Here is a 25,425-nt window from a genome sequence, read left to right on the forward strand (position 1 = left end):
TGGCTGTCATGTCCATATGGCATCTCCAGAGCAGATCCCAGCCTGGGACACCTCAGCTGGGTTTCACACACAGGGGGGATGAATGTCCAACATGACCTGAGCTACTGCAGGGACAAGAGGGGTCCCAAATGAGACAGCTGGGAAGAGGTGGTGCCAGGGGCCTCCATCTCCACCTGCATCTTGATGCGGGCAGCACTTGGGAACCTTTTCAGTATAGTTGTGGCTTTAACATCACAATGCATTGGGTGGCTCCCAGTCAGGAGATGCGAGCTGCATCCCTGGCAGGATGCCTGTGTTGTGGTTTGGGCAGCGTCCTGCCTTGCCCAGGGCTGGTGGGAGCAGAAGCCACTGCCTGAGGGCAAGGCTGTGAGATGAGCAGCCACACATTCTGGGGTGTATGAGGAGGATGGTGTGGGAGAATGAGCAAAGGACATGGCTGAGGGCTGCCGTTGGCTTGGCACAGACAAGCCGGGAGATGTGGAGCACCCTCAGTGCCGTGGCCACAGCTTGAGGACTGAGCCCTGTGTCCACGAGGTGGGCTGTGTCCTCCAGAGTGGTTCTGCCATGCAGAGATGGCTGGAGCTGCCCCAGAAATAAGCCCAAGTCTTGAAACTAACTGGGAGCAGTTGCTAACCGCCCCAAAAGCAGTGTGGATAGGCCAAGGGAGCAGGGAACGAAGATGCCATTAGTCAGCCTGTTCCCACCTCCAGTTCTCACACAGGGACAAAATCCCACTAAACTGGGTAAGATGCACCAGGGCCGTGAGGGAGAGCTATCCAGCACTGCCCAGCCACCCAGCAACCCCCGCCACCGCCCTCACCTCTACCAGGCTCCAGCAGTCCTGCAGCTCCGCTGCTGTCTGTCCGGCCGGCCCTAGTGCTCAGAACATGCATCAGGAACAAGGACGTCTGCCAAGAAGGCTTGGGCCGGCCCCTTGCTGTGTTTCCTGAGGGCAAGGGGAACAAAAAGCCTAACTTCATTTGGGCTTTGAGGCTGAGCACGACCATCTCAAATATCTCCATTCATCTCCTGTAAGCACACCCTTGTGAGGTCCCGCGGCTCCCGGCAGGGCTGCAGCAGTGGTGCCAAGCCGTGCACCCGGGGCTCCCAGCAGCTCCCGCCTGGGGCTGCCTCACCTCTTTCACCCTAGAGATTGGGGGTTGTGGGTGGAACAAAGCCTTTGCTAAAGCATCTCCATCAGACGCTCTCTGTGCTTGAAACTCTCCAGCCTTTTGCAATGCTCTTTGCAGAGGATTAGCAATCCTGGCAGCAAGCCTGGATGATTTATTTCTTTCAACCATTCATTTTCACACGTGCCAGCAAAAGACAGCTTAAGCAAAACCATCAGTTGCTCGGAAAGAAACCCTTAACTGGAGTGCTTCCCCTTCCAGCTGACCCTGGCCAGTCTCACCGACTCTTCTCCCACACTGCCCATACCAGATGTTGTCTGTAGGTTGTCATCTAATCCTTGGATGATCGGATGGTTGTCTGACATTGTCATTTATCCTTGGATGCTTCTCACCAGAACAGAGGGCAAGTTCACCCCTTGGTGCTCAGGGGTTGGTTAGATGCCCCCCTTCCCACCTTCAAAGCACGTACACCCCACTCACCAGTCTGTGCCTGCATCTTTGCTGTGAATGATGGGGGACTGCGGCCAAGACATGCATGGAAGGAAACCAGGGGTGGTGGAGCAGCTTTCAGATGTCTGTAGAGTCAGGAGCGAGGCACCAAGATCAGGAAGGATCGTCCTGCTTTACCATGTGTATGGGAGGTATAGACAATACATGGTTGTCAGGAGTGGGAATTACATGATGTCCTGGCTAGTGGCTGACTTTGGCGAGCCCAGAACATGTCTTGCATTAACCACGCTGTATTCTGTGGCCTTCCCTGGGATGAGCTGAGCTGCAGGGACCCAGCAGCTGCCGGCTGTGGGCAGGGGCTGGGGCTGCCCAGGCTGGGTGCACCCCAAGCACCCATGCACGGCTGCTGGCTGTGGGCTGGGCAGGTGCCACCCAGCGAAGGAAGGTTCTGATGGACATCTCCAGCAGTGCGTTCATTCGGGTTTTTCTCGTGGCTTTGGTAACTTTCACATGCGGAAAGGATTCACAGCCAAAACACTAACTCCATATCCAGCTCTCCTCCATGCATATCTTTAAGGAAATGGCTTGATTCATGCAAGTGCAACTTAGATTTTTATTGCTAAATTAGCTGAAACATGTTTCAAATCACCATGGCCTGGGAGCCTTCTCTGTGCTGGCTCTGACGCGTGGATCACTCCAGAGGTTTGCATGGTGCTTTGTGGTGCAGGAGTTTCTTCCAAGGGCACGTCACAGCTGGGTCAGGATCAGCCCCTCTGCAACCCCACCGCTGCTGCTGCTGGTGCTGGGGGCTGCTGGGGGCTGCTGGGGGCAGCTGGAGGAGCCATTTCAGTGGGGGGAGACATTGAAGGCAGGGCCGAGCTGGAAGCCCCCCTGCTGCAGGCTGCTCAGCAGTGTCCCGGCCCTCTGACCAGGGCTCTATGAGCAGCGTCTGTGCTTTGAAGGAGAAATCTCCATGGGTCCTCCTCTGGGCCTGGAGCTGCCCGGAGCACGCTGACCACCTCCACCACCTCCACTGCTGGTGTGGTTCCCACGCCATCCTGTGCTCTCGGTCTGCTTTTCTACTTTCCTCCCTTTTTATTTAAGGCCCTCAAACAGCAAAGGGAAGCCCAGTGCCACCCAGCATACCCCAGCTGGAGCATCCCTGCATCCTGGGAGAGCCAGGATGGCAGTTTAGGGTGGCAAAGGCAGTGTTTGCAGCAGGACGGGTCCTCTGGTCTCTTCCTCCACCAGCAGCACCTGGGCCATGTGGTGAGAGCCCAGCACCAAATCATGGCCTGGGATGTGGTACCAGTGTGGCTGGTTATCTCACACATTTCCTGTACCACGATAAGAGGCTTGGCTGCCTGCACCAGCTCTGTCCTACCAGGAAAACAAGAGAAACACAGCACAGCCCTGCCAGCAGCAACCACAGAGCCTGCAGGCTCCCTCGTGGCTCCCACCTGCTGCCATCCAGCTTCCCACCTCTTTCTGAATCCCCATAAATTAGCTTTCTTTTGTTTTCAATAAGCTCCTGTGTTTGGGATGTGTTTTACCTCCACATCGGAAATGGCAGATTGCAGCCCTGGTGGCTCAGCTTTGAACTGCTGGGAGCACTGGGACAGGCAGTCAAAAAGTTATTGGAGAGTCCCAAGAAAACGAAGAGAGAAGTAGCGTTTCACCTCAGTTTGTCAAGAAACCATGCAAATCCAACCTGGCATCCTTCTCTTATGGGTGACACCCCCTCAGGAAATAAAAGAGTCCTGTAGCTTCATTTTTGTTAGATTTTTTGCTCTTTTGGGTTGTAACTGTAAGAAAAATAGCCACAAGGAGCCTGCACAGCTGTTTTCAGTGGTTTGTACAAGTGAGTGGGGCTGCCTGGAGCTCAAACAAGGCTATAACTGTGATCTGGCCAAAGGGATGAAGAGGATGCACAGGGACGTGCTGGTGGCTCCCTGCTGGGAGAGGCTGATCGTGTGCTTGGGGCCATCTTTCAGATTTCAGAAGGTCCTAACAAGCAGGAGAAGACATCCAGGAAAGGAAAAAAACAATGGATCATTCACCCTTTGGGATCACGGGATCCAGAGGTGGATTGGGGTGTCCCTGGCCAATACGGGCAAAAGAAAAATGTCACCCTGTGAGCACACAGCACCGACATCTTCATCCTGACATGGGTGCTCTGAGCTGCTGCAGCCCCCAGGTTCATGGCTGATGATCCTAGGTCTCCGTCTGTAATTTTATAGAATAATTTAAAGCTGGCAAAGTTCTGGTTGAAAGCATAGGTCCATTTTGCATCACCACTCTTGGAACGATGTGATGAGAAGTGTGCAGCGAGGGCTGACAGTGCAGAGGGGAGCAGCTGGGATGGGGTGGCACAAGGAGGAGGAGAGGCTTGGACAGGAGGTTTCAGAATCGGTGACCTCCCTGCAGCAGCTTCTCAGAAGCTTTGCTGAGACTCTGCAGAGAGCGAGGTGCTGCAGCAGCACTGCCTGGTGACGTGGGACCACCAAGCAGGGGAGGAGGGCCATGGGCCATGGCAGGGGAGTGGCTCCATCACAGCTCAGCTGCCCTTGTCCAAACCAGTTCGGCAGCTGGAGGGAGACCTCCCAGGGCCCAAGAGCTTCCTGGTCTCCCGCAGATAGCCTACGGCCATGCTGAGGGAAACCTCCACCACGTCACCGTTCCACCTTCTGGCTTGTTTCCTTATGGCCCTGTTGATTGTACTGAAGGAAATCAAACCCTGCCAGATCTGCTCACCTCAGCCTCCTTCCATGCTGTCTCCAAGCACCCGTGACACAGGTGAGAGGGAAAATCCTGCCCTAAGGGTGCTTCAGCCTCATTTCTCTGTTCTCAGGAAGGAAAAAGCTTCAGGATGAAGGAGGAGAGCCTGTGGCTGGGGCTCTGGTGAGCCAGATCCTAGACACCCAACCTCATCCTGCTCTCACCTCCTGGCTGGTGAGCAGGGAGCAGTCCCAACCTCTGAGAGCATCCCTCAACACAGTCCTCAGCCCATGCCTCCGCTCCACAGCACACAGCTCCCAGCCCATCACCACAGCACTGGCGCTCAACCAGCTGCCCCTTTGGCATCGAAGCCCTGGTATTTTCACTGATAGCATCAGTCTCAGGATGCAGGTGTTGTTGCACTGAGCCCCATCCCAGTGCCGCAGGATGCTCAGCAGCAGTAGTGCCAGCCCATGCGCAGGGCAGGTGCCCCAGCTCAGCGCCAGGCAGAAATTCAAGTGTTTTGGCTGGAAGATGGGGCTTTTGGGAAGCAGCATGCAGCAGGGGGATGGGAAGGTTTCCTGTGCAGCTAACCACACTGGGGGCCAGGGAGGTTCCATGATTATTACAACCAATAACTGCTGACAGATTAAACAGACACCCCTTCCCTCCTCTCCCTAATTTTAGCAGCAGTTTCTTCATAAGGAAATTCTTACCCTGGATGGTAGCTAGCCTGGATGCCTCCTTCCTGCCTGATCCCTGATCTCACCCAGCACCAGGAGCAGCAGCTCACAGTGCTGTGATCAGGGTTAATGCTGCAGCCCCGGGCACGTCCCTCAGCAGCAGCTCTGAGACAGGAGCAGCAGCTCCGCTTGTGTGTGGCTGCTGCTGGCACCCATGAGCACTGCAAGGGCACCTCAATGTTAGGATGCTCTTGTGTGGCTTTTGTTAATTCAGGGGCTTGTGCAGAGATGGAAAAAGCAGTGGCTGGTGGGAGGGACACCTGGAGGGCAGGACTTTGTTGGTGAGCTGCTCTGCTGGCTCTACAGGGGTCCGTGCAGCTCCATGAGGTCTGCGAGCATGGCTGGGGGGGATGGCACCAGGGGAACCCAGGAACGTGACCTCCCCCTGCATCCTGGAGAGCATCACCATCTGACTGCCTGCCGCCATGCCAGGCCCCAAAGACTCATGTGAGCCGGGACAGATCCGTGCCTCCAGATGGGCTTTCCCCCACCAAGGACACGGCAGCAGGGAGGGGGAACAGCCTGGGGTGCCCACACTGTGTGGCTGGCACAGCGCCTGGCTCCAGGTGCCCATCCCCAGCCCAGAGCTCCTGAACCCACAGCTGAGAGTTGGCTCCAAGACAGGCACAGCTGGGGCAATCGGGGCATGTTTATTAATTATACACTCAGGGAAAGATGGTAGGTAGGAAGGAAAGGTCTGGTCTGTTATTTGCCAGCGGGGAACAGCAGGGATGAGGGGTGTGCATCCCATAGGCAGCTGCAAATGTCCCCGGCTCCACCAGCCATGGTGGAGTCGGATGGGGAGGGAGGGCTGGAGCTGCTCCCCCTGGGACGGGTCGCAGTGAGGCCTGGGAGCCTCTGGGAGGGGAAAGAGGAGAGGAGAAAGAGGAGCTGGAGTGAGCGGAGCAGCTCAGCCAGGCAGAAGGCACCAGCACCCGCTGTGGCCAGAGCTGGGGTGGCCTCATGGTGCAGGGATTGCCTGGCGGGGAAATGAGAGGCTCTCCTTCCTCCGGGCTCCTGTCCTTTAGGAAGGCCCAGGGGAGATGCTAGTACCCAAGGGGATCCCACGTCACAAACAGCAGCTGTGCCAGCTGCTGGCAGTCATGGATGGGCTTTGAACCATGCTGAGCCTCCAGCAGCTCGGCAACATCCTTCTGGGTCTCAAAGAGTCACCCGGAGGGCCAGGGACAAAAACATGCGTGTCAATAGGTGTGTGGTGTACTCTTTCAATACCTCCCAACAACAGATCTGTCATCCTGCAGCAAGAAGAATGTGACCTTTAGGTCACTTCTCCAGTTATGAGCAAACAGCACATTCAGCTCTCCTCACAGCACATCCCTGAAGGCAAACAAAGCTGGGGCTCAGCAGCGCCGGGACAGAGCACCCGAGGGTGTGCGGGCAGCCCCAGCCCGTGCTTTCCCAGGCAGACACCCTTTCAAGTGGCATCACCCAGTGACTCTCTGGCATGGAGATAAGGCTGTGGTCACCTTGGCAGAGCCCGGCCAGGACGGTGACACCCATGAGAAGGAGCAGTGTGCTGCACGTGGGGCAAGCGCAGGTGGGAGGGGAACCAGCCTTGTGCCTCCTGGGGAGCAAGGGGGAAGAGAATGGGCCAGTGCCCAGCCCAGAGGAGGTAAAAGCTGAGGTAATTACCCGATTTGTTTATGCAGGTTGAGAGTGAACCCACCAAGGGAGCAGGCACGGGTGCATCATGTTTGATGCATGCTGGGGACACAATGCAGGTTTGGGAAGGGGTCTGCAGCAAGCCTTCACTTGGTCCCAGTTGGGCTCTGCACCTTCTTCTGTTCCCTGAAGTTTCTGCAGGGAGAGTTTTGTCAACAAATTTCCTCGTGACTTGCCTCAGGATTATTTATTGTAAGCAATTGGATCTTTTAACCGAGCTATTTAAAGACAGCATTCCCTCTCCCAGCAAAGGCCCTGTCCTGCCCTGTGCCCACCTGCCCAGAGCCTGTGCTGCCAGCTGCCCACTCCCCAGCTGCAGCCCGGCCGAGCCCTGCCAGCCCCAGCACTCACACGGGCTCTTTGCTCAGGGAAAGCACCGGGGAACGGGTTCTCCTGCCTTCGCTTATGCTCATTTCCTCCCAGGACTCATCCACTTCTCCTCCCAAGAGGAAGGTGGAGGACTGGGGCCCCAGTGGGTGAAGGGGGACGTGTCCTGGCCCCACTCATGGGTGCAAGCTGCTGGGTTCCTGTGGGGAGGTTGCTCCAAGGCCCCCTTGGAGTGACCACAGCTCCTGGAGGGACCGGGACCAGATTCCTGTGCTGGAGCCAAAGACAACGGGTGGGACCACGGGGCCACACGCCCCTGCAGTGGCACACATCCCACTTACTTGAACATGTAGTCCTGCTCACCACATTCACAAGGTGTCCTCTGCTCTCAGAAGCTGTGCTGGTGGACCCGGCAGCACCGCAAGGCTCTGTGACTGGCGTGTGGTCCCAGCTGCGTCCCAGCTCCCTGCCGGGATGTGCACCAGGCTGGATGCAGACCTGGGGTGCTCCCATCCATCCCTGCTCCCCGCAGCCCAGGGCGCCCTGCCGTGCACCACAGTCCTGCACGGCTGCCTCAGCTTGGGCCCATGAGGTGTGTCCTTCACTGCCCTTGCGCCCACGTGGATTGGGGCCGATATTGTTAAGTGACCTCTGGAGCTTTATTTCCTACTGATCGACCAGGAAAAGCAGGCTGAGGGGTCACTCAGCCCAGCTCAGGGGCAGGAGATGGAGGGTCTGGTGGGTGTGGGTGCAGAGCACTGCATGGAGGAACTGGGGTCAGTGCCTCTCTGTCCTGCCTGGGGATGAGCCCCCTCTGCTCAGGAAAGCCCTGTCTGGTGGCTGTGCAGACAGCAGGGGATTTCAGACCCAGGAAGGGAGCAGACACTCACTCAATCACCCTCTTCCACAGAAGACCTGAGTCCAAAGGGTATGTGGTAGGTGGAGATAGGAGCAGAGGAGTGGTGGCACCATTTGGGCTCAACGCATCCCAGCAGCAGCATGTACCAGTGCAAAGGAGGCTGCCAAAGAGTGACTGGCCTGAAGGTCTGAATTGCAGAAGCAGAGAGCCCCGGGGATGGCCAAGCCCCCTGTTTTGTAGGGTGCTGCTTCGGCTTCAGTGCACACAGCAGGGCCTCTGAAACCACCATCCCTCCAGGCACAGGGAAGGGTGCTCTGGGAAAGTCGTAACACGCACCGACAGCTCCTCCCTCCTGGCAACTCTGCTTGACTCAGCTGAGATAAGGCAGCTGGGAACTGAGTCCTTCTGCTGCAATCAGCCTTGTGACAGCCGGGTCACACACGAGGAAGGGGTGACCACAGCCCCAGACGGGCCATGTAGACTTCCCCCTTCCCCGGCTCTCACGCCTCCCCTGGCAAAGCTCAGCGAATGCTGCTGAGACCCCCGGCAGGGCCACCCTCCTCTTCCAGTGTGACAATCCTTCTCATCGTAATAAAACTTCTAATCAAGTCACCTTCCACTTTGTGTGTGATTGCGGAGCATTGGATGCTGGAAACATCACTCTCACCTCTTAAAGACCTTGTAGAGACTTGTAATGGAAGGATTAAGAATGGTCAGAGCAAGGAGAGAACAGAACTGTGTGTGTAAAAGCACCAGAGGAGCAGGGGAATAAGGGTTAAATGGGATAAAAGACAGGCGTTACCCAACAGCCGCCGGGACTTCTATGTGTGATTCCATTCAAATGAGGAGGAGGAACTACCTCGGGAAGGATAAGTTGTCAGGAAGATGCACAAGGAGGCTGAGCCATAAATACACGCATAAATCAAACATGAGTTTTGCTTAAGGCTGATGAGTTTTGAGGCAAAATGAGGTTGAGAAGACCTTCAACCTGTGTCCACTTCCAAAGGATATAAAAGGTGAGCCCAAGCTGGGTTTGGTGCCAGCAGTGGAGGAGCCCACAGCCACAGTGAGGACTCACAAGCCAGCTCCTGAGCTAACAGGTGAGCTGAACTTTATTGTAAAATAAAATCACCTTCCCCTTCTACAATATCTTGCAGTGGGGTTTGTTGTAATTTCTCATGTCCTTTTCTGTTTGGTGCAGTGTTTCTTTTCTTTTTCCTGGACCTGATCCTTCCCACAGCAGTGAGCTGAGCCGGACGGGCTGTGGGACCTGGAGGACCATTGTGAACCCCCATGGTTGTGCCAGACTCCTGGGGACAGGCTCCTCTATCCTCAGCCCCACAGGTTTTTTCCTAATATTGCTGCTCTCAACGAAAGACCTGACTACCCACAAGGACTTTTGAGCTTGAGATACTGTCAGCCTCGGGAGAACTTTTGGGGGTGCTCTCCTCAGTTCTTGCTGACCAGGTGGACGTGTGCAACCACCTTTCTCCTCTGTGTTTGGGTTTGCAGGTGCCTTCCCATGATGTTTGTTAACAAAAAGCTCTTCACCACCACCCTCCTCGGGGTCCTGGTCACACTCTCCATCATCGCCCTTGTTCTCAGCCTGGTGAAGATTGAAGATGTTGCCCTGCCACCCACAGTCAAGGTGAGACCATAAGAGGGTCCCTCAGCAGCCACCCTGGGGAGGTGAGCAGAGACAACGGCTTGTCTTCGGGGTTAGGAGTGAAGAGGGTGGTGGCACCTGCCGTGTATTAGCTGGGTGGGCATTTTACTTTCATTCCCAGTTGCAGGCAGAAGAAATACAGCCTGGGCACATGGGAGTCAGGTCACTGCACGCTGGGCTGCCTCTGGCTGGCTCCTGCCCTTCATCTGAGGCTGCGTCTCCATGCCCTGCCTGCGGGGCAGCAAGCACAGCCATATCGTGGCTCCTGCATGGCGTTAAGAGCATGCAAGCAGTGAGAAAAAACTGACAGCAGGTTGGGGCCAGACTCCTTGCCAGGCAGCAGAGGGAAGCCTTCTCTGAAACCTGCTGCGTGCCTGATGCGTTACGAAGAAGCGGGTGGGTAGGGCAGAGTCCCTCCATGTGGCCTTTGTCCCCTGGCAGCCTGGCATCCCGCCAAGGCTGCTGAAAGAGGGGTGCAGGGTCCCAGCGGAGCCGGAGGGCTCTTTGGGGAGGGTGACGTGGCCAGGTGCTCAGGGCCAGGTGTGGCTCTGCGGGGCTGGGTGCAGCGATGAGGGGTTGGAGCAGGGGGATGGGGAGCTGCTGGCCCCGAGGTGGGGCAGGGCAGATACAAAAGGCATTTAACAGAAAAAGAAAATAAGAAAGCATGAGGAAATCACCAAGAGAATGCTTGTGTGAGCTGGCATTGTTGAACAGGGCTCAGCAGAGGCAATGAAAAGCCCCTCAGGGAGAGATGCCCATCCTGAGGCCGTGCGCTGGCGGATGCATCCTCCACTGCCGCCATCCACTGCCGCGCTCTGCCTGGGGTGCAGAGCTGTACCTTGCAGTGGTGCCTTTGGGGCATCCTTGGGGCTGAGCACCCTGGCAGGGGCAGGCTGCTCCTCCCACCAGCATGACATCTTGGTTGTTCCTTCCAGTACGGGATGGTGTTCGATGCGGGCTCATCCCACACCTCTCTGTTTGTCTATGAGTGGGACTCAGACAAGGAGAACGACACCGGTGTGGTCAGCCAGACCTTGTCCTGCGATGTCCAGGGTCAGTATCCCCTGGGCATGGGCTCACATGGCAGATGGGGTGGCCTGCTCTCCTGCTCTTTGCCCAAGCTGGGCATCCCCTCTGCAAGCTGTCACTGCTGTCACGGTGTCACCTGGCTGCAGGCAGGGGGTCTGTAACTCCCGTTTCTTTGCTCATGGCTGGGGAGCCCTCAGCACGAGGTAGTGCCCAAACACTTGGTGGGACTGAAGTGTCTTGGAGCTCCTCTGGAGTTTCATCCTCCGCCTGGGACTGCCACCAGCAGCACAAGCTGCTGTCCCCAGGGAAGGTCTCATCCATACAGCTGGGGGCGTAGCTGGAGGACACAGTGGGGACCCTGATGCAGCTCTTGCCCATTCTGGTTGGTGCCTTGGCTCATGCACTGCTTGGAGGTGACATGTCCCATTGCCTCTGCTTTTAGCTTCTTGGGCTCTGCTTTGCCTCAGTGCTCTCTGCTGCAAGGCTGGCAACTGCGCTGGCATCCACAGAGGAGGGCATTGACACTCCACTGGGACTTGGTGATGGGGCAGGGAAGGGACTTTGAAAATGGCCATTCTACCTCTTGTGTGCCTGCAGAGGGCCCAAACCTGTATAACCCCAGTAATGAAACGTGGCCAAGTATTAAATACCCAGTCGGGGCTTGGCTGGGAGCACAGATGCAGTGGGACAGCACTCACAGGTGGAGGAGCAAAAGAGGAGACCTGGGTGAGCCAGGTCCTGCAGGACCAGGGGACCCTAACAAAACACCCGTTGTTCCAAGAGGTGAAAGATGTCACTGCCCTATGTCCTCCTGCTCCTTCACCTCTTCCGCATCAGCCTGTCCCAGCCTGACTCTCTTCCAGGGCCAGGCATATCAAGCTATGCCAACAATCCCCCAAAAGCCGGTGATTCCCTAAGGGAGTGCTTGGATAAAGCCCTGAAGGTCGTTCCTGCTGAGAAGCAGAGGGATGTCCCAGCTTACCTTGGAGCAACGGCAGGCATGAGGCTACTGAGGTACTGCTGTGGGGTGCGGGGCTGACGGGGCAGTGGCACAGCATCCTCTCCTGCTCTCAGCTCTCCTGCTGCCTTGAGCCAGGCCCACTGCCAGACCAGTGGGGACACACGGGTGGCTGAGCTGTCCTGGGCATTTGTTCCGGGGGTTTAGGGAGGCTGCTCATAGATACCCATTGGCAGCCTGGGACCCCACGGCCCAGGAGGGTTCTGCATCTGCCCAGATGAGCCATATGCCTAGATGGCTCCGTGCTGGTGGGTAACGGGGCAGAGGCAGGAGGCAAAGTGGTTTGTGGGTCCTGACCTTTCCCCATCCAGTATTAGCTCTCTTCAAACATCAACCTTCATTTCACGGTTTTTGTTTTTATGGTTGCACATTTCTAAAATGATTTCTGTGCCCTGGCAATCTGACCTCTTCCCTGGGAAGGAGCTGGGTCATAGCCTGAAGCTTACTCGCTTCAGAGAGCGAGCACAAGCCCACAGCCCCGGGACACCCCACTTGGAGGTCCGAAACCAGCCTGGCACCTTTCCGACAGACCCCTGAGCTCAGCAGCCAGCTCTGGCTTTGGCAGGGGGTCAGTGGGTGGTCATATGTGACCCTCAGCAAGTTGCAGATGACAGTGATCTGAGTGGTGCAGTCGACATGCTGGAGGGAAAGGATGTCACCCAGAGGGAGCTGGACAGGCTCAAGAGGTGGTCCTGTGTGTACAACATGCAGTTCAACAAGGCCAAGTGCAAGGTTGTGCACCTGGGTTGGGGCAGTCCCAAGCACAAATACAGGCTAGGTGATGAGCCCTTCAGAGGACTGGGGGTACAGGTGGATGAAAAGTTAAACATGAGCCAGTAGTGTGAGCTTGTAGCCCAGAAAGCCAACTGCATGCTGGGCTGCTCCAACAGCAGAGTGGCCAGCAGGGCGAGGGAGGTGATTGCCCCCTCTGCTCTGCTCTTGTAAGACCCCACCTGGAGCCCTGCGTTCAGCTCTGGGGCCCCCAGCACAAGAAGGACATGGACCGGCTGGAGTCCAGAGGGGTGATCATTAAGATGATCAAGGGTCTGGAGCACCTCTCCTACAGAGACAGGCTGAGGGAGTTGGGGTTGTTCAGCCTGGAGAAGAGAAGGCTCCAGCGTGGCTTTATAGAAGCCTTCCAGTGCCTAAAGGGGGCTACAGAAAGCTGGGGAGGGACTCTTTGTCAAGGAGTGGAATAATAGGGCAAGAGGGAATGGCTTTAAACTAAAAAGGGTGGGTCTAGATTAGATATAAGGAAGAAATTCTATGCAATGAGGGTGGTGAAGCCCTGGCCCACGCTGCCCAGAGGAGCTGTGGGTGCCCCATCCCTGGCAGTGCCCAAGGCCAGGCTGGATGGGGCTGGAGCCTGGTGGGAGGGGTCCCTGCCTATGGCAAGGGTTGAAACTGGATGGGCTTTAAGGTTCTTTCCAATCTAAACCCTTCTATAGTACTATGATTGCATGATTTTCTGATGTCCTGTGTTACGTAGCACATTAGATGAGCTTGTCCTGAAGGTTCCCTCTGGCCTTCAACACCGTGAAGATACTTAGGTAGCAAAGGGTAGCCTGGCAAACCACTATGTGACTGGAATCAAGCTGCACTGGAGGGAAGAGGTCAATATGGTTCCTAGATTTGTGATTCTGAGCCTAGATGGTGGGACAGCTAGGATTTAGGCAGCAGAAGCTGTGTGAGCAGCTCCCACAAGTTACGTAGCAGGAAACACCATTTCACACCATCTGCCTGTTGCAAAAAGCTCAAACGAAAAAGCAAACTGTTTCTTGTGCTTCCTCTGCAGTACTGATGTAGTTGGGTACGGGTCCTGACCTTTGAATCCTTCTTAGGCTACAGAACAGCTCAGCCACAGACCAAATCCTGGCCGAAATCGCTAAAACCATGCAAGAGTACCCTGTGGCTTTCCATGGGGCTCGGATCATTACAGGAGAAGAGGAGGGAGCTTATGGCTGGATCACCATCAACTACCTGCTGGAGTCCTTCACCAAGGTGGGTGACAGGCAAAACACCCACTCTTTTGATAGCGCAGAAGGAAGGGACTGTGTTAATGGCTTTCAGCAGTGGTCTGGGGGCAGCAGCCAGTTATCCTCTGACTTGCCCCCAGTGAAAGAGGCAAGAAATCAGGAATGGGGGTGCTCCTGCTAAAAACTGTGGGCACCACGTGGACATGGGGTCTCTTAGGGGCCATACAGCCCAACAGGGACAGTTTGCTCCTGACAGGCTTTGCCTCGCTGCCCTGGGAAGGTCCATGTCCACGTGGCACCGGGAGGTCTGTGCTTGGGTTCCACGTGTCACTCTGAAGGAGGCTGGAGCCAAACCTGCTTCCTGCCGTCCTCGCTTTCCGCACTGCCACAGCTGCCCGCAGTGCCGGCGAACGGAGCCTTTCTGTCCTTCCCCTGGCTCTGATGGCCCGCAGCCCTCTCTCCAGAAGAGCAGAGGTCCACCCCCTCCAAGTCAGGTCCCCTGCAGCCCTCTGGGGGGCACAAGTGACCTTGAGCCCACTGAGCCCACGTCTTGACCATCAGATGGTTCAACCTCTGTTTTCTCCTGGCTCTGAGGAATGTCCAGGCTGGTTGAGCTGGGAAGGCAGTGGGACCTCATGTACAGAAAGAGACAGCTAAGACCCCACACCCATCACATTTAGTAACAAAACCCCACTGACTTAAATGGATGACAGTTTTGCTCAGGGCAAGTAATCGCAGCCATATCCCACTCCTCTTCCTCTCCTGTTTGTCTTGGCAGTACTCCCCCAAAGCACACATGTGGGTCCGTCCAGAGGCAGCCAACATTTTTGGGGCGCTGGATCTTGGAGGAGCATCAACTCAGATCAGCTTTATCCCCAAAGGTTCAGTTATAAACTGGAACGAAACCTCCAGGTTCTTGCTGTACGGGTATAACTACAACATCTACACACACAGCTACCTCTGCTACGGGCAGAATGAGATGCTGAAGCGCCTGGCAAAGGAGCTAATTCTGGTGAGAGGAGACTTGGGGGGTAATCAGACTACCCTCGGGATACCAAGCACAGGCTTGTTAACGTATAAAACAAGAACGGATAATGCTCTTTCAGAGAGGCATCAGCAGGGACTGAGAACAGGTACAGAAATGGGTAGGCAGGCGTGGGGAGGAGCATGGGAAGCACCAGAAGGGGAGGCTCAGGAAAGATCATCTGCCTGTATGCATCTGCCTTGCAGGAGGGTGCAGAAAAGGCAGGATCAGACTCTTCTCAGAGGTGCAAAGTGACATTGCCACAAGCTGGAACATGGGAGCTTCTGACCAGATGCAGAACTTTTTCCCAAAAAAGGGTAGCCAAATATTGGAATAGGACCCAGAAATGCTGTGGAGTCACCACCCTTGGAGACATTCAAAACTTGTCGGGACAAGGCTCTGACCAACCTGATCTAGTTGGTGATGCTTTAAGGAGGGGGCTGGTGCAGAGTCTGATAGCTGCCCCCTAGCCCCAACTACTCTGTGAATGTGTGGGCCTGAGAAAAGACAACCAGAGACATTGCTCAGGGCACTTTTGGAAGGTCAGAGGGGAAGAGGGTCTTCATGGAGTTACACCTTGCCTGAGGTTTGTTCATGCTGCATAGCCAGGAAGATCCCATGTGGTGTCCCTGGATGGGACTGGAGCTGGAGTAAGAGCTGGGGTAGAGAGGGTCTGTGTGTCCCAGACCATGGAGCAGCTTGCTGGGTCTGCAGCATCTGTCTGCCTCAGTGGGAGAAGGGTATCGTGCAGACTGGAGCTGCATAAAGCAGGGGGAAGAACTAATGCTAAGCTCAGGCTGGGACTGCAGGCGGACAAGACCAGGATTAAACAGCGTGGGGGTCATTCCCTGCTGTGGAGGTGGGATATGCCTGCACCATGGTCCTGGAGGGAAGCCACCTGGCATGCCCACCAAGAGGTTTGGAGAAGGCTGCAGCCTGCAAATCACAGAATTTTGCTATTCCCAGGAGTCGTCCTCCAGCACACGAGTCGAACACCCGTGCTACCCCAAAGACTACAATGAAACCATCTCACTGTCTTCCTTCCACACCAGCCCCTGCACCAACGCGAGCGACCCACGCCTGTCCCCCAGTGACAGAAATGTGACCCTGGAGGGCAGGGGCAATGCCAGCGGGTGCCTGGTTGCCATCAGGAAGCTCTTCAACTTCTCGGCATGTGGCCAGAGCCAGGACTGCACCTTCGATGGCGTCTACCAGCCCCCCATCAGCGGGCAGTTCTTTGTAAGGCAAACCCTGCCCCCCCACCTGCCAAGCTGCACGTGTCCCCTGGGCACTACAGTGTCACGCTGTGCCCCGTGCCACTGTCACCTCCCCACAGCAGAACAGGGGCAAGAAGCAGCCACATTGCTGGTGCCCCAGGGCACACCAGGGCTTGCTGATGGTGGGTTTTCCAGCCAGAGCTCCATATGGGACCATTTTAATAAGACAGGAGCTTAGCCAAAAATAAGTTTTCAGTAAAAAAAAAGAGCAGGCACACAGACCCCCAGCCATCATCTCTGCCGGGACAGGGACAGCGATGCTTAGGGCTGTGCAAGGGTGGGACAGACCTGGTGAAGCCGCCCCTGCAGGCAGTTGTGCTCTGAGGGAGACAGAGCAGCTCCCCCGGGGGGTTCTCTCACGGTAACAGATCAGCGACTGTACCTCTTGCCTTTCAGGCCTTTTCTGCTTTTTACTATAACTTCAAGTTTCTCAACCTGACCGAGGGGCAGCCACTGGCCACCGTCAGGGAGACCATCGAGCGTTTCTGCGCAAGGAGCTGGGAGGACGTATGTTCCTCATGATCGGAGGCTCTGGGGCAGCTGCACAAGCAGATTGGTGGGGGGACTGCCCCAGGGAGAGGTTCCCTGATTGCTGAGCTGTGCCCTACACAGCAGAGCCATCCCTGGGCTCTGGGAGGGAGCCAGGACCATCCTACAGCTATCCTCAGGGGCTCTTTTTGCCCATGCAACATGGGGAAAGGGGCAGGTCAAAGCAGCATTGTGTCCCCATCATCATGGGAGCTGGGATGGAGGTGGGGATGGAGCCCTGGAGGAGGGTGGGAGGATTCAGCTGCTGGGGAGGAGTCAAACGGGGATGAGTAAGGTCAAGAAGTGTGATAGGACCACCACGGGGCAGAGAGCAGGAGCCCCTTGTACAAGGAGGCTGAAATGGGAGAATTTGGGGTGAAAGAAACTACATCCAATATGTCTCTGTACTTTCATGTGGGGATTAAATCCTTCTCAAAGGAGTTGTCCTGTGTAGACAGAACCAAAACACCCGTATGGCCCTGAAGCCTTTTTCTGCATGTTGGTGGTTGTGGAGCCATTGCTCCTTGAGCAGGGCATTGTCCCTGAATGGAAATGACTTGCAAATAACTTCCCTTCCTCTCTAAACATCCCCTCCCAGCTTTCTTCCAGCTACCCTGAAGAGAACCCTGAGAGGCTGCCCAAATACTGCGCCAACGCCAACTACATCCTCACACTCCTCCTCGACGCCTACAAGTTCAACGAGAGCAGCTGGAACAACATCTTCTTCCAGATAAAGGTGAACGGCAAACCTGGCCGGTGGGTGGGGACAGGGGCAGCGCTAGGCTAACTCAGCGCCCCCTCTCCTCACGCAGGCGGGGAGCGCCGACGTGGGCTGGACGCTGGGCTACATGCTGAACCTCACCAACATGATCCCGGCCGAGGCTCCGGGGCGGCTGAAGGGGCACGCTCCCTCCCTGTGGGCTGCGGCCGTCGCCTTTGTCGCCCTCACACTGGCCTTGGGGCTCATTGCCCTGCTCCTGCTCTTGCGCGTGTAGGAACAGCAACCTCCAGGGCACTGAAGAACCAGCGGCTGGCCCACGGGACTGGCCCCAAACGTGAAGAGAGGCACTACAGGAGGTTTTCAGATCAGCCTACGCACCGCAGCCATGCCGATCTGCCTCCTCGCACCACCACGCCTGTTACAGGTCCGGCCTGCACCCGCCAGCCGGAGCGTGGGGCTGGGCAGAGCCAGCCGGGCCACGGAGGACCTGGGTGCCGGACCGGCAGCCTGTGGCCACAGGCACCTGGTGGCCGGGTGCTTCCTCCAGTGCTGGGTCTGACCATGGTCAGCCAGGAGGGTCCCTGCCAGGTCTGCCAGCCTGAGGGCATGCAAGGCTCTGTGGCACCCCAGCTGGCTCTCCTAAATACCCATTGTCTGGGCCCAGCTGATGGCCTTGGAGATGAAAGGCAAATTGAGCATCCAGAGCCAGAAGGGTGGTCCATGCCTCCCCACAGGGCCCATATCCCCTCCCCTCCCCTTCCCTCCCCTCCCCTCTCTTCCCTTCCATAATGGGATAAAGGGATCGCCGTTCCCAAGCACCTTCCCAGACACCAGGCTGTCCCGCCAGCACAAGTCCTGTGCACGCTGGGTGTCAGGCTGTGACTCCAGCAGGCTGCAAGTCCTGCCCTGACCTGCACAGGGCACTGAACTGGGTCCTGCCCACAGCTGTGTCCTTGCCTTTGCCTTTGGTCCTGCTCACTCCTTATCTGCCCTGCGCATGATTCATCTTATTTGCCGGCAGCACATTTGCCTCCCGGCAGTACAGAGCTGACATTTGCTGTTTCTGCAGACAGGCAAGCACCCAACCACTCCTGTTATCCAGAAATAAACATTGCAAAAGGCAGCAAAGACAGAAATGCTTGTTCTATCGCTCCTGAGCAGATAAGATTTTATTGCTTCCATGTCCCAGGTAAGGGCCGGTTATGATGACGACAGGAACTCAGGGGAAAGGGGACAGGATTGCCCCAGCCACAGGAAGTGAAATCCATCCCCTCAGCACCGCCCAGTGCTGCAGGGAGCAGGGTGCTCGCCCCATGCGGTGCCCACCGGACCTTGGGGGCGCACCAGGACATCTTCCAAGAGCTGGGGTTCCCAAATCGCCTGGGTGCTGGAAAGGGTGAGATACCTGCCTGGCACAGACACAGGGCACAAATGACAAAAGATGGACCTTGTGTGGGAAAACAAGGGGGCTGCTCCCATCTGTTGTCTACCCAGACTTCAGTAAGGCCTTTGGCACTGTCCCCCATAAGATCCTCATAGAGAAGCTGTTGAAGTAGGGGCTGGATGGGTAGATTGAGGTGGACTGAACAGCCACACCCCTGGAGGGTCATTAGCAGTGTGCCCCAGGGGTCAGCTCCGGGTCCAGACGTGTTTAACAACTTTGTTAACGATCTGGATGAAGGGGCAGAGCGTACCTTCAGCAAGCGTACAGCTGGCACAAAATGGGGTGGCATTGCTGATGCACCAGGGGGCCCCACTGCCAACCAGAGGGCCCTCAACAGGCTGGAGGAATGAGCTGATGGGATCCGCCTGAGGTTCCCCAGGGAGAGAGGTGCAGGGTCCTTCCCCCCGGGGAGGAACAGCCCCGGCACCAGGACGTGCTGGGGGCACCCAGCTGGAAGCAGCCTGGCCAGAAGGGCCCGGCTGGGCACCAAGCTGACCGTGGGGCAGCAACCGGCCCTCCCTCAGGGCAAAGAAGGCAGGGAATGGTGCCCTGGGCTGCATTAGGGAAAATAATACCAGCAGGTGGGGGGAGGTGATCCTTCCCCTCTTTCAGCACTGCTGAGGCTACCCCCTGAGGGCTGGGTCCCGCTCGGGGCTCCCCAGAACAAGAAACCCGGAGCGAGTCCCCCGAAGGGCCACGGAGACGAGCAAAGGCCTGGAGCCCCTCTGCTGTGAGGAGAGGCTGAGAGAGCTGGGACTGCTCAGCCTGGGGAAGGGGGGGCTCCGGGGGGATCTCATCAGTGCCTAGAAATGCTTGGAGGGAGACCACAGAGGACAGAGGCAGGCTCTCATCAGTGGTGCCCAGTGCCAGGACAAGAGGCAATGGGCACAACCTGGAGCACAGGAGGCTCCCTCTGAGCACCAGGCAGCCCTTCTGTGCCGTGCGGGTGGTGGGGCACTGGCACAGGCTGCCCAGAGAGGTTGTGGAGTCTCCAAAGCTGCATGGACGTGGTGCTGGGAAAGGAGGAAGCCTGCTGGAGCAGGGGTTGGATCAGAGGGACCCAGAGGTGCCTCCAGCCTCAGCCATGCTGTGATTCTGTGACTCCCCACCTCACACAACTTCCCAGTCCTGGGCAGAGCCCAGGCCAACTTTCCCCCATGGCCCCAACATCCCTCTAGGTGGCACCTCTGTCCCACCTGGGGTATCTGCTGTACGTGGCGACCAGCCCTGCGATGATCCTGTTGCTGCCAGACACCCCTTCTCTCTTCCTGGCTGCTCTGGTCATAGCTGCCCCCCATCACTGCTGTTGCCAAGCCCCCAGTGCTGAGCCCTGCCCCACACAGCCATGCCCTTTCTCCTAAAGGCTTCTTCAACCAGCAGCAAGGGGAAAGAGAAACCACACAGCACACAGTTACAGGGTGGGGTTTTTTGTTTTTTTTTTGTTTGTTTGTTTGTTTGGTTGGTTTTTTTTTTTTTTTTTTTTTAAGCCTTGTGCTGCTTCCAGCTCACTAGGCCATGACACAGGTGCCCCACATTAGAAGTGCACAGCTCTGGGACATGGGACCCATTCCCCCCATGGCAGCTCCTTGCACAAGCTTGGCAGCAGGACCAGGTGGCTGCAGCAGCCTCTGCAGCCAGCACTGCTAGAGGCTCTCATAACCGGAGTAGTTCTTCTGGTAGCACACAGCCACGAGCAGGCAGAAGGTGAGAACCAGCATGACGGCCAGCAAGACCGTGGCTGCTATCCAGTTGCTTCTTGGGAGCCCTATGACACTCTGGGGGGCCTCCGGGGGAATCATGTTGGTGAGATTGAGCATATAGCCCAGAGTCCAGCCCACATCTACATTTGAGACCTGCGCAGACAGAGAAGGAAGAGGGATGTGAAGGGTTGCAAAGTATCAGGCAAGCCTGGACGTGGGTGGTGGACTGTGCCAACCTATCATCCCCTGTTCCCGCACCCTGGTGGGGCAGAGCAGGGTGGGCACAAGCGTGCAAGCTTAGCGAAGCAGCTGCGAGGCAAGGTGGCAGCCGGGCGCTTTCCTACCTGCTGGCGGAAGTGGATGTTGTGCCACGTCTTGTGGTTGAATTTGTAGCCTTGCAGCAGGAGGGTGAGGCTGTAGGAGCTGGCTGCGCAGGAGTCACGGAGGTGGGTCCTGTTCGCAGTGGGGAACTCCTTCTGCAGCTGTAGATGTGGAAGAGCAAAGGGAGGCAGCCAGTGGGGAAGGGCCCTGCAGTGCAATCAGGAGCAGCAGCTGTGAGGCTGCAGGCTGCTCTCCCACCTCTCTCCCTGCCCAGAGATCTTTGTGCTCTTTCCAGCTCCCTCCAGCTGCCCTTCTGCGCAGCACAGGACAGGCTGTGGCAGGCCCTCAAGCTGCCCAGCGTCCAGGCTGGGTGAAATATGGGCAGGGGCCAGCAGCAGCTAGGCAGGATCTTACCTTCTTCCAATTCCTGGTGCAGAATTTCCAGACAGTGTCATTGACTGAGCTCAGGGACTGCTCTCCAGTCAGGTTCAGAAAGTGAAGGCTGTAATAAAACCCTGAAAAGGCCTGTGGGTGTTTATGACCAAAAGCAGCAGGTTAGTGAAGGGCCCAGGTTTTCCTGCCACCCTCCACCCTCACTCTGGGTGCCCTGCGGGTGTCTGCAGGGCAGACCATGTAGGGTGCTGCCTGCTGACCAGCTTGAAGAGAGCCCTGGAGACTCTGGAAATACAGAATATGGTAGTCTGTTTGGCACACCAGTGAGCACCCTGCATGTCTCCATACATCAGGAACACCACAGCTTTCAAGGCATCCATTGTCACTGGCACTATTCACTTTCCTCCCACAACAGGTTTCCCAGAGCCTTGGCCAGCCTCTGGTGCCCCAAAACCCCACACCCACACCACCACCGTGGGGTCGGAGGCTCCTTACAAAGAACTGTCCCCGCACGGGCGGCTGATAAACCCCGTTGAACCCGCACGTCCTGTTGGTCCCACAGGTGAAGTTGAAGAGTTTCTGCATGGCAGCGCTGCACGCCGCCGGGTCCCCTGTCCCCGTTACCGTGAGGACCTGTGCGGGGCTGGGTGTGCTCGGTGTGGGGACACAGGGGCTGTTGTAGAGCTCTGCCATGGTGACGTTCTCCTGGTATTCCCTGGGGTAGCAGGGGTGCGATATGTGCTGGGAAGACAGGTTGCCCTGGAGAGAGAGGGAGGCATTAGCATCACTCTGGCACTGAGGATGAGGACGGAGAGAAGCAGCCCACAGACAGTGCCTGTTCCCACACCCAGACGCAGGCACCCTGCCATCACGCAGGCCCATGAGGTCTCATCGATACCAGGCCACCACCATGCTATGAGGTGCAGGCACAGTGCTGTAGGCACAGCCAGGGCATGCCATGTCGCAGTCAGGGATCAGGTACAGCAACAGCTGCATGCCCAGGGCCTTGGGGTTTTGTGCCCTGTGCTGAGTGTGCACCCATTTTGTCCCCATTCTTCCTTTCTAGTGTCACCAGACTCAGAGGCAGAGCCAAAGCTGAGAAACCACTTAATCAGAAATGAAATGGATACTGATTTTTGTCTGCTAATATGCTTTGCATGTTGCCTTTTGCCCATTCTTGTTCCAAGCATCATGACCTGGCATTGAGACCTTGCCCCTCAGCCACGCTACAGACACGAGCGCTACCCTGAGCAGCAACGACACCTCCCTCCACTCTCCCAGCACCTGCCTCTGAAGACCAGCCTATTCAGACTCCTCCTCATAAACCCAAGTTATTCCCTACCAGGCGTATGCTAAAAAATCCCACTGTGTCTCCCCCAACCTCCTGGCACCCAGTGTGTTCCCTCCCCCAGGACTCACGTCCTTCTAGCAGCTGTGACTGAGGCTGGGCTGGCACAGCCCCTCCATCAGGACAGGGAAGGAGAGTGGGTGGGCAAGATGGCCCTGGGACAGGACCCCGGGCACCAGCTGCCTTGGCAATGCCTGTGGTCAGGCACCAGGCATCTGACTCGATCTGTTTCATTCCTGCCCTGATGTTGGGGCACGCCTGAGGTGGCTCCTGAAAAGGTGGCCCCATTGCATCCGCTATCCTGACTGCTGCTTGCACAAAGGCACTGAGCCCCCTGGTCACAACACCCAGCACGTGCTGCCTGCCCAGCTCAGTGAGATCAGGGCTTTGGCTGCAGCAGATGAGCACAAGGCTGGAGGCAATTACCTGGTGTAAAGATGCCATCAGCCTCTTCAGGGCTTGCCTTTGTCCATAGCAGAGGTAGCTGTGGGTGTAAATGGAGTAGTTGGTCCCGTACAGTCTGAGGAGAGCTCTTGTGTTGCTGTCATCTATGGTAGTCCCAGGAAGAAATGTGATCTGGGTGGAAGCCCCACCAAGGTCCAGAGCTCCAACGGCATCCTCCACTGGTGGGTGGGTCCACTTGCCTGTGAAGGAATGCTGCCCCGAACCGAGACTCACTTACAGGGCGCACAGACCCAGTGCAGGGTGAGCGCAGGAGTATTGGCTTCCCAGCCCAAACCACAGCATGGCAGGGAGAGGGGACCCACAGTTCACTGGCCTCACAGCCTCTAGGGCTCCTCCAGACACTGTGGGGGCTGATGCAGCTCCAGATTTCCCTGTTTCACCTTCAAACAAGGACTGACCCCAGGGGATCCTGACCCTGATGCCCAGAAATACTGAGGATGCTCCATCAAAGCCGGATCTCCCAGCACAGTGAGACCTTCCCTCCCCTCTGCCCTCTCACCATCCCATACCTTGATGAGTGTCTCCAGCAGGTAGTTGACGGTGATCCAGCCAAAGGTGCCCTCGTCATTCCCTGTGAGGATCTGAGCTCCACGGAAGTCCACAGGGTACTCTCGAATGGCCTTGGTGACCTCAGCGAAGACCTGCTCAGCTTTTGTGCTGTTTTGCTCCCTGCCAAGGGAAGGAGAGCATGGTATGGGCAGAAAATGTGTAACGACAGGGTCACTGGTTCCCCACCACAAATGGGTCCACCAGAGATGCCAGCCAGAAGGGCAAAGTGTCCCTTCAACCTTGCAACATAACCTCTGAGCCCTTCCCATCACCAGCAGCCCTGTCGCAGTGCTGCTTTCACTGGAGAGCAGGCTCTGAGGGTTTGGGGCAGGGCTGTGGAGGTGCGTAGCTCCAGGCAGCGCCAGTACCTCAGCAGCCGCATGCCCGCTGTGGCCCCCAGGTAGGCGGGGGTGTCCCGCTGCTGCTCTGCAGGGATGAGCGTCATGGCCTTGTCCAGGCAGGGCTTCAGGCTGGCTCCAGCCCCAGCGGGGTCATCTGCGTAGCTGGAGATGCCAGATCCTGCAAGACAGCACCCCCTGATGGAGCCAGCCCAGGAGGGATGAGATAGCAGAGGACATGTCCACCCATCCTACCGCCCAGGGAGCTCTCTCAGCCTCCCTGGCAATACTCAGAAGTCTCAGTCACTGCCCAAAACTCTGTGTTTTGGGCGTACCTAAAAGACAGGTACTGACCCAAGGAGCAGGTAGGAAATGCAAGCAAAAACTCAACAGAGACACAGTAACATTTATCTGAAGAGCTCTTAGGAGGCCTCGTGGGAACATGAAGACACACTTTAAGTCATGAAAGAAACTGTAAAGAGATGTTATGGGAAGAGCTAAATAATTGGTTGCACTGGAGAAGACTCGAGCTCTGCACTTCCAACACCCAAGGCCGCAAGATGAAGCACAACACCTGGCTGCAAGACAAGACTGGTTCCACGAGCTGTGCTAACTGGGGGCCCAATTTCTTCCCCACCTCTGGGCAGCCTCTGGGCACCTCACCCTGATACTCTAGGGCTCCCTAAACCACAGCCTCTCCCCCACAACAGTTTAGTTTGGTTCTTCTGGGCCATCTCCTTTTGGCACAGCACATGCTGTAAGACTCTGGTCGCCCACCATGCTGCAGGAGTTAGGGACAGCAACCTGGGGCAGACCTGTCCTGGCACACTCACCATTCACGGTGCAGGTTTCCACCTGGCTGACAATGCCTGTGCCATTCTCCTTGTTCGCAGGCCACTGGTAGATGTAGAGAGCCGTGTGCGTGGAGCCAGCGTCAAACACCATTCCGTACTGGGGAGGCAGAGGGGACACGAGGTGACAGCATTCTTGAGGCTGCACCAACTGCCATGGGAAGTCTCGCTTCCTACGTGTACCCGCCAGCAGCAACCCTCAGCCTCCCTTCCCCGGTCCCGCTTCTCTTCTAAGGCCCTGATGTGGCCAGCCAAGGCAGCCACCGCAGAGGGAAGACAGGCAGGACGGCTGCAGGATGCGCGGAGCAGGGAGGTATCCCGACATGTGCTACAGAGCTCAGCCAGGGCTGCTGTCAGACCTGCAGCCGTGGCAGATCTCACAAAAATCTGTGATTTTTAACAAGTCTGCAAAAGCCCGTATGAGACGACAGCAGAAAGCAACAGGAGAGCGAGAAGGAAAGCACCGCGCGGTCCAGAGGTCTGACACCAGGGAAGAGCAAGCGCCCGGGTGAGGACGGCGCAGTGCGGGAGGCAGGCTGCCCTTTGCCTTCCTCTCCTCGCCAAGGAGACGGGACCACGGTGTGGGGCCCGGCCCGCCAGGCCCTGCCTCTGCTAAGCCCGGAAAAGCTGGGCCGGTCCTGGGCAGCCTCGCAAGCGGCAGTGCCGGGGCAGGAGCCGGGCCGAGCAGTGGAAGGGGCTGGCGGCCCTTCCTGGCCCCGGGCACCTACTTTAGTCCTCGCGGGAAGGGCAGCGTCCCTGTCCGGGCCCAGCACCAGGAGGAAGACGGCCGCCACCAGCACCGCCAGCACGACCAGCGCAGCTGCCGAGCCCCAGCCCGCCGCCCCGGCCCGGCACGGCCTCATCGTG

The 25,425-nt window shown here is 57.1% G+C and overlaps 2 protein-coding genes across 6 annotated transcripts; one reads left to right on the top strand and one right to left on the bottom strand.

Moving 5' to 3' along the window:
- Positions 1–8,656: 8,656 nt before the first annotated feature.
- LOC308180436 (ectonucleoside triphosphate diphosphohydrolase 8-like) lies at positions 8,657–18,279 on the top strand. Of its 4 annotated transcripts, none has more exons than XM_080562151.1 (10): positions 8,657–9,010; positions 9,423–9,558; positions 10,512–10,629; positions 11,469–11,619; positions 13,465–13,624; positions 14,378–14,611; positions 15,590–15,862; positions 16,297–16,407; positions 17,027–17,164; positions 17,424–18,279. In XM_080562151.1, the coding sequence occupies exons 2-10, from the start codon at positions 9,433–9,435 to the stop codon at positions 17,445–17,447; spliced, it is 1,335 nt and encodes a 444-aa protein (XP_080418277.1). In that variant the 5' UTR covers positions 8,657–9,010; positions 9,423–9,432; the 3' UTR covers positions 17,448–18,279. The 4 variants fall into 4 exon arrangements, with proteins under 4 accessions (XP_080418277.1, XP_080418275.1, XP_080418274.1 ...); XM_080562148.1 differs by having other exon boundaries at positions 8,658–9,010; positions 17,241–18,279; XM_080562149.1 differs by lacking the exon at positions 16,297–16,407 and having other exon boundaries at positions 17,241–18,279.
- A 1,610-nt stretch (positions 18,280–19,889) lies between these two features.
- Positions 19,890–25,422, bottom strand: LOC308180430 (ectonucleoside triphosphate diphosphohydrolase 8-like). 2 transcript variants are annotated; one of them, XR_013940947.1, is made up of 9 exons: positions 25,287–25,422; positions 24,541–24,658; positions 23,738–23,888; positions 23,330–23,489; positions 22,782–23,012; positions 21,503–21,766; positions 21,029–21,139; positions 20,638–20,821; positions 19,890–20,446 (listed from the first exon to the last, which is right to left on the bottom strand). XR_013940947.1 is itself a non-coding variant. In XM_080562131.1 (9 exons), exons 1-9 carry the CDS (start codon positions 25,419–25,421, stop codon positions 20,237–20,239), a joined length of 1,518 nt encoding a protein of 505 aa, XP_080418257.1. In that variant the 5' UTR covers position 25,422; the 3' UTR covers positions 19,890–20,236. The 2 variants fall into 2 exon arrangements, 1 of the variants encoding a protein (XP_080418257.1); XM_080562131.1 differs by having other exon boundaries at positions 20,638–20,775.
- Between the last annotated feature and the right edge of the window lie 3 nt (positions 25,423–25,425).

This window comes from Anser brachyrhynchus (genome assembly GCF_964034855.1).
Source record: "Anser brachyrhynchus genome assembly, chromosome: 19".
Classification (NCBI taxonomy): Eukaryota; Metazoa; Chordata; class Aves; order Anseriformes; family Anatidae; genus Anser; species Anser brachyrhynchus.

What these genes read in the sequence shown, in the direction of transcription:
- LOC308180430 (XM_080562131.1), bottom strand. Translation starts at nt 25,421, where the DNA reads ATGAGGCCGTGCCGGGCCGGGGCGGCGGGCTGGGGCTCGGCAGCTGCG. An exon ending in TGATGGCATCTTTACACCAG is followed by an intron (nt 21,767 to 22,781) that starts GTAATTGCCTCC and finishes CTCTCTCTCCAG; the next exon opens with GGCAACCTGTCTTCCCAGCA. An exon ending in ACATCCACTTCCGCCAGCAG is followed by an intron (nt 20,447 to 20,637) that starts GTAGGAAAGCGC and finishes CTGTCTGCGCAG; the next exon opens with GTCTCAAATGTAGATGTGGG.
- LOC308180436 (XM_080562148.1), top strand. Translation starts at nt 9,433, where the DNA reads ATGATGTTTGTTAACAAAAAGCTCTTCACCACCACCCTCCTCGGGGTC. An exon ending in CTTGTCCTGCGATGTCCAGG is followed by an intron (nt 10,630 to 11,468) that starts GTCAGTATCCCC and finishes ACTCTCTTCCAG; the next exon opens with GGCCAGGCATATCAAGCTAT. An exon ending in TGGCAAAGGAGCTAATTCTG is followed by an intron (nt 14,612 to 15,589) that starts GTGAGAGGAGAC and finishes TGCTATTCCCAG; the next exon opens with GAGTCGTCCTCCAGCACACG.